At 42.4% G+C, this 13,400-nt stretch overlaps 1 protein-coding gene across 1 annotated transcript in view; it reads right to left on the reverse strand.

Annotated features, from left to right (window-relative positions):
- The window catches only part of HBP1 (HMG-box transcription factor 1), a 24,121-nt gene extending 23,912 nt beyond the window's left edge, over positions 1 to 209 (reverse strand). The window contains exon 1 of the mRNA XM_019509411.1: positions 157 to 209. Within this exon, the coding sequence (XP_019364956.1) occupies positions 157 to 171 (15 nt within the window). The 5' untranslated portion in view covers positions 172 to 209. The remainder of the gene's footprint in view (positions 1 to 156) is intronic.
- Between the last annotated feature and the right edge of the window lie 13,191 nt (positions 210 to 13,400).

A 13,400-nucleotide genomic window follows, 5' to 3' on the forward strand; every position in this document is an offset into this window, starting at 1 on the left:
CCCATCCTCGGCGGCGCTGTCAGCCCGCGGCGCCCGTGCGGCCGGGTGGGGGCGGTGGCGGAAGCGGGGTCTGACAAAGACCCCCCACTGCCTCCGGCTCAGGCCCGCGCCGCCGCCACCCGCGCGGCTCCGCACCCGAAACTTTGTGGCACTTACCAGCCCTGTCGCCATTACCGAATTCCCCTCAGCTTCCCCCACCTTCGCTCGGCCCCTCCGCGGAGTCCCGCCTGCTCTTGAGAGGGCTCGGCCACTCATTGGCTGACATGGATGCTACTCAAGTGCCTTCCCCTCGCCATTGGCCCCCGGGCCTGCCAGTCGAGAATCCGCCCCAGAGGGGAAACTTGTTTTGAGTCTTTCGCACACGCGATTGGGCAGGGCAGCACCTCACTCACACGGAAGGCGCGCTTCCATTGGCCTGTCGCTAAGCCCCGGTAGCCAGGCGGCATTGTGGGAGTGGGAGTCTCTTCTTCCACCGCGGCTTGCTAAACGGCGGAGGCACGGACTACAGCCCCCAGCATACTCCGCGCGGCGCCGCGGGTAGTAAACAAGAGGCTGAGGGACACGTGTATGAGCGTCTCTGGCTGCCCACCCCCGTCCCCCCTCCCCGGTCAGGAGTTCCCAGGAAGGCGCTGGCGAGGGCCTCTCCTGTCACTGCAGAGGGAGGCGAAAAGCGGCGGTGCCAGATCTTAAATATGAAACTATCGTACTGGAAACTCAAAAGTAATGATTGTATTTGCTACAAAATATGCAAAAAAAGTCTTATTTACTTGATATTGCTCACAGTGAGTGGAGCTAGCACTGGGTCAAAGTTGAAGCATTTCTTTATTTCCAGGCAGGCAATCCTGAGACAGTGCTGAGGTGGATCCAGAAGTTGATTATGACTTCTGGAGTGACTTGGGTTTTGCCTCTGCTGCATCAATGAGCTGCCTCCAAAATCATGGCACATGTTGGATACTTACATTGTAAAAGGGTAGAAATTATTGTACAAATATGATAATTATGGTACACCTGGCAGCACTGGCAAAAACCCTCACAGTCCAGACCGATCTGACCACGGGGTACAATTCCTTCCTGACCCCAAATGGGGGCATTGGTCTGATCCCAAGTGGAGGGGCAAGGCGCCCTCGCCAGGAAGCTCCAGCCTTGGTCCCAGCAGCAGTGCTGGCTCACCCCATCAGAGTCACCCCCTGGCTACTTGATGCTTGGCAGGGAGGCTTAAAAACATCCTGCCAGGCAGCAGGAAGGGGGGTCAGGACAACCAGCACCCAGAAACCTGGGAAATGCCTATGGTAAAAACACAGGCATAGCTACACCTGGATCCTCAACTAGCAGATGTTCAGCTGTGGGCTTGCGCTGGCAGCTGGACAGGCTCCTGAGTTCACCAGGTGCAGGACTCAGGATGGTGAGCTCGGTGACTCACTGTGAGCCACTGTTAGGAGCTGGTGGAGGTGGTTGCTGACTGTTAAGGGCATCCAAACGTTATTCCTTTGCCCACTTACCTTCCCCTTCAGTAAACCCTGTGACAACATAACATTGCTTGCCAGTGGAGAAATCTGTTCACATAGGAACACCCAGGGAGATTTATTTTCCCTGGTTTCTGCAAGAATTAGTGTAAAAACCCTAAAACTGAACTTGGCCCTTGTTACTGTCATCCTGTGCCTGGCAGAAGGGGCTCTAGTGCTAGTGCTCTGATCTGACCGTGTGTCCTCTCTGACCTTATTTTAAAGCAGTGATTCTCAAGCAGAAGGCTGTGGTATGCTTGGGGTGCCTTGAGATCCTTTCAAGGGTGCCATACTATGTTAGCCCTCTTAGGTGTGCCAGCCTGATTCACAAGATAAACCCATATTGCTCACAGTGAGTGGAGTGAGCACTGGGTCAAAGTTGAAGCATTTCTATGGAGTCCCAAGTATTAAAAATGTTCTGAGCTGTTATGATCTTTCCCTGCAGCAGAAATGCTGTATTACTTTTCTGTAGTCAAAAAACAAGTGAAAAGTAGGGTTGCCAACTCTATTTGAATCTAGTCCGGGAGGTTTCATCACATGATGTAATGACATTAATTACTTTAGTTCAGGAAGGAAAATGCACATTACTATTACATTTTAAAATCATACTGGAAACTGTATAATTCAGATTCAACATTTAATATTTATTTTAATGAATGCCCTATCATTTATCTCCCAGGTGACTCTCAGCAGTCTCCTGAAGATTCATCTCTAATTCCTGGAGACTCCAGGGCAACCTTGGAGGGTTAGCAACCCTAGTGAAAACCTCGAGCAGGCATTTTCTGAGAGGTGCCTCAGATCTAAAAGGTTGAGAATCACTGTTTTAAGTGCATAGTAGCTGGTAACCAAAACCCAGAAACATAGAATGGTGGAAAGCAAAAACAACTGATATGTAAGTTCCAATGCAGCATCCGCCCATCTCCTATCAGTGCCACACATGTACTAATGAACATGTCTTCCAGAAAGCCTCTTCACACTGTTTGGAAATGTCATCATTTTATGGACAAGGATTTTGACTTGCATAGATTCACTGAGGATGTCTGGCAGAGATAGAAACTAAACTGAGATGTTCTGAGGACCAGTCCCATCCAAGCAGCCCCTAATCCCTAGATAGAAATGTTGGTATTAAAGAGGAATGTTTTTGAAATTAAAATAATCACAAGAATATTAACATAGATCTGACACCTTCAGTGACAAACAGCTGAAAGACTTGATACAGATGGGTGTTTTAAAGAAGAAAAAAAATGTCTTGTTCACTCCTCTTCCCTTCCCATGCAAATCACAGTTAATTGAACAGCTCCAACAATTATCATTAGTTTCTATTATAAGCTGGTAACAGCATCCAAAGAAATGCTAATAAAGAATGAGAAGGCGTGGGAGTGGGGAGTATATTCACCACATGATGAGTATCACACAGGCCCAGTCTAGGACCTTAAAAAACATTATTAATTAAGTTATGTTAGAAAATAAGAAAGAAATAAAGGGTTAATTATTAAAGAATATTAAAGAATTTGGGGGAAGTTCCTATTAGCAGGTACACTGGCACCTGTCAGTAATGGCCAGGAGAGGGTGTGCTGTTTTTTGATTACACAGAGCTATGCAATTGCTAGGAAAGAATTTTTGTTTAGCACGCCAGAGTTTATTTGGCTTGGGTGCTACGTTTACATGTGCTCCCGGGACTCTAGCACATTGAGCCAGGTTGGAGCAGCCCTGGCTGGCAGGGTTCAACGTGCTGTGGAGGGGCTAGCTGGGGCACCCTTGTGCCCTAGTGAGCTGGGTCAACATCTACACTTGTGTTACTGTGCAGTAAATAACACCATTGCAAGATAGTACTTGTATTTACAAAAACTAACCTACAGCAGTGTTTATTAGTTTACTGTGGCGTAATAGGATGCATGTGTAGGCACAGAGACTTTGCTGCAGAGCTAATTAGGCGATTCCACAGTAAACGTCTTGTGTAGATGCACCCACTGAGCATCAAGATGTGTCTAATACTGCAAGTAGGAGACTTATACGAAGGTCCTTTCCCTATTTAAATATTTAGAGTTTGGGCTTTTTCTGAGAAGGAACAAATGCTATCAGTACATTTCCTGTATGTTTCAGTCACTCTTGAGGAACTATATAAAAAAGTTAAAACATGAAGGTGCCTTTGTTAGTGACACATATTACATTTTTATTATTCCCAAACTGAAACTGATATGATTCCTAGGCATACTTGCATATTTCTCTTGCTTTGAAAAGTCAACTGGAATTTTAGGAAGATCTGGACAACTGACCTGGATGCTGCTTCCTACTTGATTTGAGGACCTCTTTTAGGATAACCAGCTGGTTAGGATAATAACAGTTTTCAACAGATCCTACTTAGTCTCAGTATATAATTTTGCATCACGCCTTTTTGAAAAGTGCTGGTTAACCATGTTGATAGAAGACACAAGGGCAGCTTATTTACATTGATCTTTCACTTGGCCACTCTATAAGGGTCTTTCCTTTCTTTGGACCAGGAAGTATCAGATATACTTATTATTATATGTGGGCAGAGCCTCTTTTAAGAACGGCTTAGACCTGGTAGCTATTTCATGTGCTTCTAGAAAGTTCCAAAGGAAAATGTGCTTTTAGAATCCATGTTGCTGAGTTTTTGGTTGCAGGCAAGGTTAGATGTGATATCGTTTATCAGACTAGCGAAGTAGTTGGAAAAGTAGTTGCTAAAAACTTTTTTCCAGTTACTCAGTTGGTCTAATAAAAGATATCACATCTACCCAAAGCACCTTGCCTCCCCTTTTAGAATACAGGAACCTAGCCCATTTCTCCCAAGTCAGAACTTAAGCAAAACGTGGTTCCTATAAAAACAAGCTGTCAGCTATATACTCTTTCCCAATATAGATACTTCTGTCTCTTCCCCTCATCGGGGCCCATTCCTAACTGCAGCCTTGTATGAGATGACTAGTCTGATTTCATATTCACAGGGACATCTTCCTTGCCATATGAAGCATATTTTTAAAAAGTGAATTCCGTTTGTGTGAAAGGTACTTGGAGACTCAAATCATTTATCCCTAGAGAAGGTCAGAGCACGTTTCTCAGTAGATTTTAAAAAGGCATTTGATTAATATATAACTATTTAATTGCAGCCTAATCTTTGAGAAGTTAGTAAGAAGTCTGCTATAGTTCATAATATCTCATGTTCTTAACAGCCAATCTCAAAAGGATTTCTTCCACACAGTTTCAACATCTTCTTTTATAATTTAACAGGTCCCTGCATAATCTTCTCATAAGCAGCATTTAGGAAAGGGATGTGGGATCACATTCAGATTCATTTTCCTCCATGCTGAAGCAATGAAATTGTGTTCTACTATCAAGGTACCATAAAATCAATCTTTCTCTCCCTCCAAACACATGGCAATGCTTCAGAAAAGGTATACAACCTAAAGCTTAATCTTCTTGTTACAAGCTTAATCTTGTTACGGAGCCCATCTCCACTCATTATGCAGTACTTCCTATCCAAAGATCAGAGTGCTTTCTTCAAATGAATAAGAAACTATTTATTTTATAGGGATGCTGCAAAGATTCAAAATTCTTTACAATCTTTAACAAGTGCAATATTAATGCTAAAATTTAAGCCCCCTGCCCTGCAATATGCTGTACTAGCATAGACCCTTATATCCAGGTCTACATTAGTGTAAGATTAGGCCTCAGATATGACATGCCGAGAGCTATAATAAAGGCAGACATCACAAGTCTAGTGCGTACATTTACAATTTAGTTCAAATTAATATTTGAATGTCTATGAGAATATGAGCAAAAGACTCATGACACATGCTTTCTGTATTACAACCAATTTATTTTATTTTGTATATTGTAACCCTTTATCATTTGAAAACACAGCAAAATGGAAACGGCCAGCTATTACATCCAGTAGAGGGCAGTAGTACACAAACCAACTCTATAAGGAAGCTTACATAAAAAGCAACTTATATTAAAAGGGCATTGTTTTGGTAGTACAGTCACTTAATAGTTAAGCACTTAAAAAGAACCAGACTTAAGATTGCCTGTGACACCCTAATTTATCCCTTGATATATCCGTTAGAGTAATCTTTCATTGCATAGTCACATATTTTCTCCCTAAAGAAGCCTGTTTCATTCAGTGCATCTAGATGGTGTTCAGGGAATGAATCCAGGCTATGCAACAGCAAGGTTGCTTGTAGCATTCTGGTTCATTTACTTTTGAAGCTGTAGGGTACATAGAAAAGAAAGCAGGAGGACAGAATGGTGTCTACTTGTGCTTGGGAACCTTTACAGCCACTAGCCAGTGTGGCCACAAGGGGGCTCAGAAATGGGAGAGAAAAGTCTGTAAACAGGAAATAAAGACAAAATTACATCCCCTCCCCCCCTCGCTTTCACTGGATCTCTGATCTCAACTCTGTTAACCCCAAAGCTCAAAATCATGATTAAGTTCCACGCCCCTCAAATCATGAGACTGGCCAAATATCATATTTTTTTTAACAAGCCATTAGACTTCATAGACATTATAGACATTAGATTTCGTAGACATTAGGGGCTGGAAGGGACCTTGTGAGATCAAGTCCAGATTGTGGGTTTGGCCTGTCTTGATTTCTGAACTCACTGTGAAAACATGCCTCTGTGTGTGTGACAGGTCCATGTCACTCCCAAGCAATCCATTTGGGTGAGGTGATACACACTGCACTATAGGAGTTATCACCTTCACGCCTGCCCATCCCCTTGCCCAATATTTAATAAGGCTTCCCCAACCCCCAAATCAATCCTTTGGCACTGTTTACAGTTAGGACCATCACCCTGTGAAGGATCCAGGTTCTGAAGCAAGATATAGATGGCTACATCTACCCCCAAACACTATCCCTAGAAGAAGTCAACTTCCAGCCCCCTGAAGTGGGGTAAGCAAATCCCAAATTTTGTATCAGCCTTCTCATTTAGAGTGTGATCAAGGAGAAACAAGTTACTACTTTGCTCTAAACTACAGGACAGTTTCCTTTCAACAAGTCCCAGTGCTGCTTTCATGAAAGTTCAGTGTCTTCAGAGTAGAACTGGAAAAAAAGTATTTCAAGCCATAATGTCATTTCTGAGCTAGCACAATTTTACTTCCAAGAGAAGGGTGAGTCAGCAAATTATCCTGTTACTTCCCTGTACAGTTGTAGACCCAAAGCTGGATACAGGGGACCAGAGCAAAGAAGTAGCTTTACAGCTAGACTTACTGCACTTTCAGAAAGACTCCAAAATTATCCTAACTTCACATTGGGCACTGTGAAAACACCCACCATCCTCCAGTCAGCCACAAACTTGTCTTGCGAAGAACTTTGAAGAGTAGCCTACTACAAAAGCCATAGACTTAGAGGTAAATACGACAGAAGCCCAGAAACAATACCTACTTGGACCATCAGAATGACGAATAGGTCCAGAGAGCCCTATACTAACATGAAGAAAAGAGAGAGAAGAAACACAACAAAAGCATGAAAAAATGCTCATGGGATAGTAAACACTTCAACAGCGAACAGCTTTATCCAGCAAGGGCTGCCATACTGTGCAGAAGTTTGCTATCTGCACATAGTAGCAGCTATCTTTTGAGAGGGCCCAACAGATATTGCTTTGTGCAGTTACATGTGATCAAAAGCAACAACCATGATTTCCCTAGGAAAGACAAATAAAAGTACTGATAACTTTGACTCCTAAATCTCTTTATTAGGTGAACACACCAAACACATCAAGAGCCAAATAAAATTCTGAAAAGGCCCAGGCCAGTTTCCATAAAATATAAAAGGGAAGTTTTAGGTCTGTTTTGTAGATGGTCTATAAACAGTTCTACTTGGTCATGCAATCAGAACCCAAGAGCTGGTTATGGGGATAAAACAGGTTACCATCTACCTATAACTTAAGAACAAGAAGATCTAAAAATTACATCAATGACTAAAGACATAAGAGGGAGAATATCGCAATAAACCTGCTCCAAATACAAACTATTTGCCCTGTCAATCCCGTTGCTACCCAAGATGAAATCAGCAGATGGGTGCAATTTCCAGAACAGATAATCCAACCAAATGGCATACTGACATCATTATGGCCCCCTACAAAATAACAAAGCTCAGATCTGGATAGATCTGATCAAGTGCAAAAGAAAATTCTGCAGAGAGTGATATATTCATTGGATATACCCTTGGAGAATTTAGCCAAGCATAAAACCTTCATGAAACTGGATGCTCAACCTGGGTTCTGGCAAAACCTACACTACTACTGATCTTCCACAAACCCTTTGAAAGATTGAGTTCTTCACCCGGTGAAGAAATCAAAGCATTATGAGATATCTTGAGTGCACAGAATTTCTGGTACAGGAGAACTAAATAGAGCCTGGCATTCATGGAAAGAAATCAAGACATAAGAACTCCAGCAGTTTTTGCCTTCTGTAAGCCAAATAAAACCACCACAGTTTCAACTGATACCTCAGGTTCATCCTGTGAGGCAGTCCTTTTGTTTTCATGGTACAACAGCATATGCCTCATGAGCACTCACCAATATAGAGCAACACTATGCATAAACAGAAAGAGAATACCCACTAGGTGGGCTTATACACATTTCAGAGACTTTCTAGTTGGTTTACAATGTCGTGTAAAAATTGATCACAAACTATTGGCCTTGTTTTGGTTAAAAATAATGCCTAGATAAGTTCCCACCCAGCAAACAATGCTTTTAAATGAGACTCATAAGGTGTCAGATCTTGATTGTGTATCTGAAAAAAACATTCACACACCTGATACCCTCTCTCCAAACACACTACAACTACAGTGTAAACAAAAGGAGCTGCTCACAAAAAGGTAGATACAATGCTTACTACTTTACCAAATACAGTAAAACACCTGCAAAGATAGAAAAGAAAAGCAAGAGGCAGATAACATACTTAGTCATGTCATGACTTTTTGCAAAGAGGGCTGGACAAAACAGACAGTCAGAAATATCTATAAAACTATACTGAGTACACTTTGGGACCTTGCCATAAGCCAAAATCTGTTGTTGAGGAAATCCAGATTAGTTATCCCTACAATACTGCAACAGGAAATCCTTGACAGACTGCATGAGAGACACCAGGACATTGCAAAAATACAAGGAAAAGGATAAGCAAACAACTATAACAGTTGAAAAATATGATATGTATGCTCACATAGAAATTAACCCATCAGAACCACTACAAGCTGTTCTACTACACAGGCCATGACAAAAAAGTTGGACAATTTTCTCCTGTATCTGGATAATACAAACTATATTTTGAAGACTGATTATTTCTTAAGTTTATTAATGCTGGCATGTTGCTACATGTAGCTGTGGAACTGTCAAAACCCATCTCTACCTGGTTAAGATAAATCATATCTGAAAATAGCTCTCAGTTTCTCTGGAGCAATTAATAAATTTGTAGAAACCTTTCAGTTCACTCATGTCACATTCTGACCTCATTTCCTAATGAATACTAGTGAAGCAAAGCTTACAATAAATGACAAAACTTCTAATACTTCAGGTTCTCATCTCACCCTGTTAGTATCCTAGTGAGCTCCATTAATTGAGGAACCACTAGTAGGGAGGATATGGAAGTCCTCTACCCCAGCTATTCCTTCTCAGTTTGATCCTTGCTTACCTGTTTTCCCTGGTCTACAAAAATTCAACATGTTTTCAACGTGTCGGAGGGCACATTTATATGAGATGTTTACTGCAGAGTAGACCAATTAGTTTCACAGCAAACACTGTGCATAAATACAAGTACTATCCTGCTGCAGTTTTTTAATCCACAGCAGTGCACATGTAGACACTGCCCAAGCTGACTGGGGCAGGAGGGGCACCCTCATACCCCAAACAACCCCTCCGCAGCATGTTGAGCTGGAGGGAGCAGCCTGAAGTTGGCAGGCTGACCCCTGGGGCTCCCTGCCAGCCAGGGCTGCTCTGACACAGCCAAGTGCTATGGCTGTGGGCACATGTTCAAATGGCATGCCCAGGAGCAATAAACTCCAGAGCAATAAGCTTGAGAAAATCAAAATATTATTAGCCAAGTGTGTTAAAAGGCATAATAAACCACTGACGTAAGGCTGAAGGTTATCCCTATCCTTTATTCTAGTTTTGTGTTCATTATTTCATCCCTGTTATATCTTGCTGTTAATGTAAGATTTGGATAAGAGTTTCAATGCCCTTCCCTTTTCAGAAGTGTATGTGATGTTAGATGTGAACATTTAGAGCCATGATTTAGGGTGGCCACAGGCACATGCTATGGGGGAACAGTTTGTGTAAACAGGAAAATAAGATAGTCTGGTACTCACTTTTACCATAGTGTCCTGAGTCTCTGCAATTTCCACTGCAAGAAGAATCACATTGGCTGGCAGGAGAAGACTGTCACCTCAGACGAGTTGAGGGGGACATCATCTGTAGGCAGTCTGCTTAGCTTGGAAGGAGGCTAGGGGAGCATGACCTGGCACATGCTCTCTTCTTCTTCCTGCAAGGTGGGTGGAGCTCCTTCCTCGCAGTGCCTTCAAAGAGCTTGGATTGCACATCCAGAACCATAAGCAGAACATAGCTTTTGCTCAAATCCATGAAGAGGCTGTCTGCTCCTAGGTTCCACATGCAACATATATGCAGCTGTTGCAGTAGCAGCAGCACAGATGCAGTTAGAGATCAATGTGTTTCCACTTAGTTATTTTGTCATGGTGCTAGAAGATAGCTGACAATGTTCATGACAGAGATTTCAGAAGCTAATGGTATAATCTAAAATCCTATGGGACATAAGTAGATGTCACTTTTCTAGCCCCAGAAATTTCCACCTTGATATATACGAAAGACCTTGTGGAAGTAATGGAGATGTTGGAGCTCATTTAAAAAAGGGTGAAAGAATCTTTAAAGACCGAAGGTGCTAGGCAGCCTAAATAAGGGTTCCTCCCAGTTCCTCTGTGACAGGCAAACATGTAATAGGAACTAAAAATGTTTTTAGTGTTTTCTGGCCTTTTTGTGTAAATTGAAAACAGATTAGAAATTGAGCACTTGGTCAGAGTTGTTTCCTAGTAGGAATGCTAACTAGCTTCCCAAATCTTTGGTCTTCTCCAGTATTTCTGACAAGGGCATGAGAATCAATGATGGGAATCCTGAATGTCAATTATAGAGGGCAATGGTTTCTATGGAACCTACAGTAAATTTTGTTAATGCTTTGTGAAAAACATCCAGTTGAATTAAAACTCCTGTTCATTGTTCTAGACTGAAAACACCATCTACCAATAAAATCCCACAGATTATGTCTTGTTAGCAAAAGCAATATCATTTGCTGCAGCATAGATCTAGATGTTAGGCCTCAGTGCCCAGGCAAATGACACATTTACATTGGTTTAATCAGGATTACACTGGTATAAAAAATAGTGAATGGACAATATAAGTTACTAGACCAGGGGTATTTCACTCAATCCAGTGTAGAATTACTCCTGAAAGAATCAGAGGTAAAGATATACATTAGGGCTGTGCAAAATTTCAGCAGCTGTTTCATTTCAGAGGTGTTTCAGCCCATTTTGGCACCTGAAACACCGAATCCGAAATGAAACGGAAGGCTCTGAAACATGTCCAAAATAAAACAAAACCATCTGAAACATTTCGGAAATATTTCAGATGTTTTGGAGTCAGGCTTGCAGGGAAACAAAAACTAAGAGGGAGGGGGCAGAAGAACTGCTCTGATATTGACATCTGTAGCTAGCCAGTGTCTGTGATCTGTCCCTGAGGTCCCTTCTAATCCCAGTGCTCTGGGGGAGGGATGACAGCCTGCTGTCATCCCACACGCAGATCTGGGAGCCCACACCCCCCGGAAGGAAGCCGGCACAGTCCTCCAGCATTCCCAAGGGATGCAAGTTCCCGGATATGCATGCAGGATGACAGCATACTGCTGCTGCCAGCTGGGGCCAGCACCACCACCTGAGTCTGCTCAGTGGAGCCCCCATGGCTGCCCTGCCCAGCCTCCCAGCACTTAAAAAAAAAAAAAAAAAAAAAAAAGTCTTGCACTCACGGGCTGTAGCAGGGGCTCTGGGGCCACATGGCAGAGCTCCCCTTCATAGTCCCTGCTCCCCGATCTCCACCCCCACCCAACCCAGTCCTGCCTGGCCCCAGCATCCCGGTACTTTAAAAAAAAAAAAAAAAAAGGCCCACACTCAAAAAGCGCCACACTCACTGGCTCTGGCAGTGGTGATCAGGGCATCTGATGGCCCATGGCAGAGCCCCCCCACACAGTATGGGGCAGTGGGGTGCAACAGGGATCACCCCCACCACCTCGCTTGGCTCCCGTGCAGCATCTGCCCCATGGCACGGGTGCAGTGTGGCTCAGCAGGGCGCTGCACACTGCCTGGGATCCGAATCTCTGAAACAGCGTCGAAACTCTGAAACAGATTCAGCCAAATCTAAACAGAGCAGTGATCTGAAACACCAAAACAAATCACTGACCTCCGAAATGGCCAAATTCGAAATTGAAATGAGACACAGTTTTTGCACAGCCCTCATATACGTATGTAAGTATACCAGTTTGTGTGTCATATATCTGCTTCCATTCAACCATAGCTATTTGCTACAAGCAAATAGAATATTAACTGTTTACTTGTCAACTGGTGGTAAGGTATAATAAAAACCCACCTACTGAAGGCACCTACCTTTGAAGAGATAATGATTTCTCTAAGGACAGTGTAATTTACATCAGGAAACAAAACCACTCTAAATTACACATAGGTATGCAATAATCTGTTCATGCGCCCCTGAAAGCCCAAAGTCAGTTATTATTTTATATTCACCCCACTACACCTTTTACTGAGTTATAACCTGCAGCTAAATGCCTAATGCAAGGTGTTAAGGTAAAGTTCCTTGGGTCTGTGGTAAGTATGATATCCATCGACAAAAACAGAGTGGTTAAAAGTAATCACTGTAACTACCAATGCCTGAAATTGAACTATACTGAGTGCTTAGATTTCCTAAATAATTTAATCTTTGTTGTAAAAAAAATTACAAATTATTTCCTCTTCTATTTATTTGGAGTAGAAGGAGGACTGAACAGGAAGCTCAGTGTCTGTAAAGTCTTAAAAATGGAAAGCTCTACAAAAGAACATAGAAATTACATAAATTTTTAAAAGTGGGCATAAAAGCTGCTTGCTTATAAGCATAAAATTGAAAAAGACAACAATATCCATTTTATAGACATTTATATAAAAGTGTTGTTTATTGTAAGGAAACTTTAAATATAACCAACAATATTGAAAATATTGTGATTGGCATTTATGGCCTTGATTGGAATTCATTGCTATACAAGTTATTCTTAGCATTGTTCTGAATAACATTAAGCTAGTGCAAAATATAGATAACTTTTGTATATTAAGCATACAGAATAATGTTACAGGGGTGTAGGTTGTAGCCGTGTTGGTCTCAGGGCATAGGCAGACAAGGTTCTTTGGGTGACTCTGATATCTTTTATTAGACCAACTTAAATAGTTGGAAAACAATTATTAAGCAAGCTTTTGGGTTCAAAAACCCTTCGTTAGGCTGAGAAAGTTTCTGCAGCTGGTGTGATTTCTCCTCTCTGTTCAACTCAGGTGAAGCCTCACCCAGTGTACTATATCTGGTTTTGGGCACTGCACTTTGAGACAGACAGGCAAATTGGAAAGAGGCCATCACAGAAATCGAAACATGATTGGAAGTCTAGGAAACTTGATTTACAAGGGAAGATTGGAAGAACTGGAATTATTTAGTTCAGAGAAGGAAAGACATCTGATGTGCATTTGATAACCATCCTTAGACCTGTGATTCTCAACCAGGGTGCCTGGGCACCCTGTGGTACTACCAAATCCTTTGAAGGGTGCTGCAAGGTGGGAGTATAGATAAGTGAGG

The sequence above is a fragment of the Gavialis gangeticus genome, unplaced genomic scaffold (assembly GCF_001723915.1).
Source record: "Gavialis gangeticus isolate Ggan-Ray unplaced genomic scaffold, GavGan_comp1, whole genome shotgun sequence".
In the NCBI taxonomy this organism is placed as follows: domain Eukaryota; kingdom Metazoa; phylum Chordata; order Crocodylia; family Gavialidae; genus Gavialis; species Gavialis gangeticus.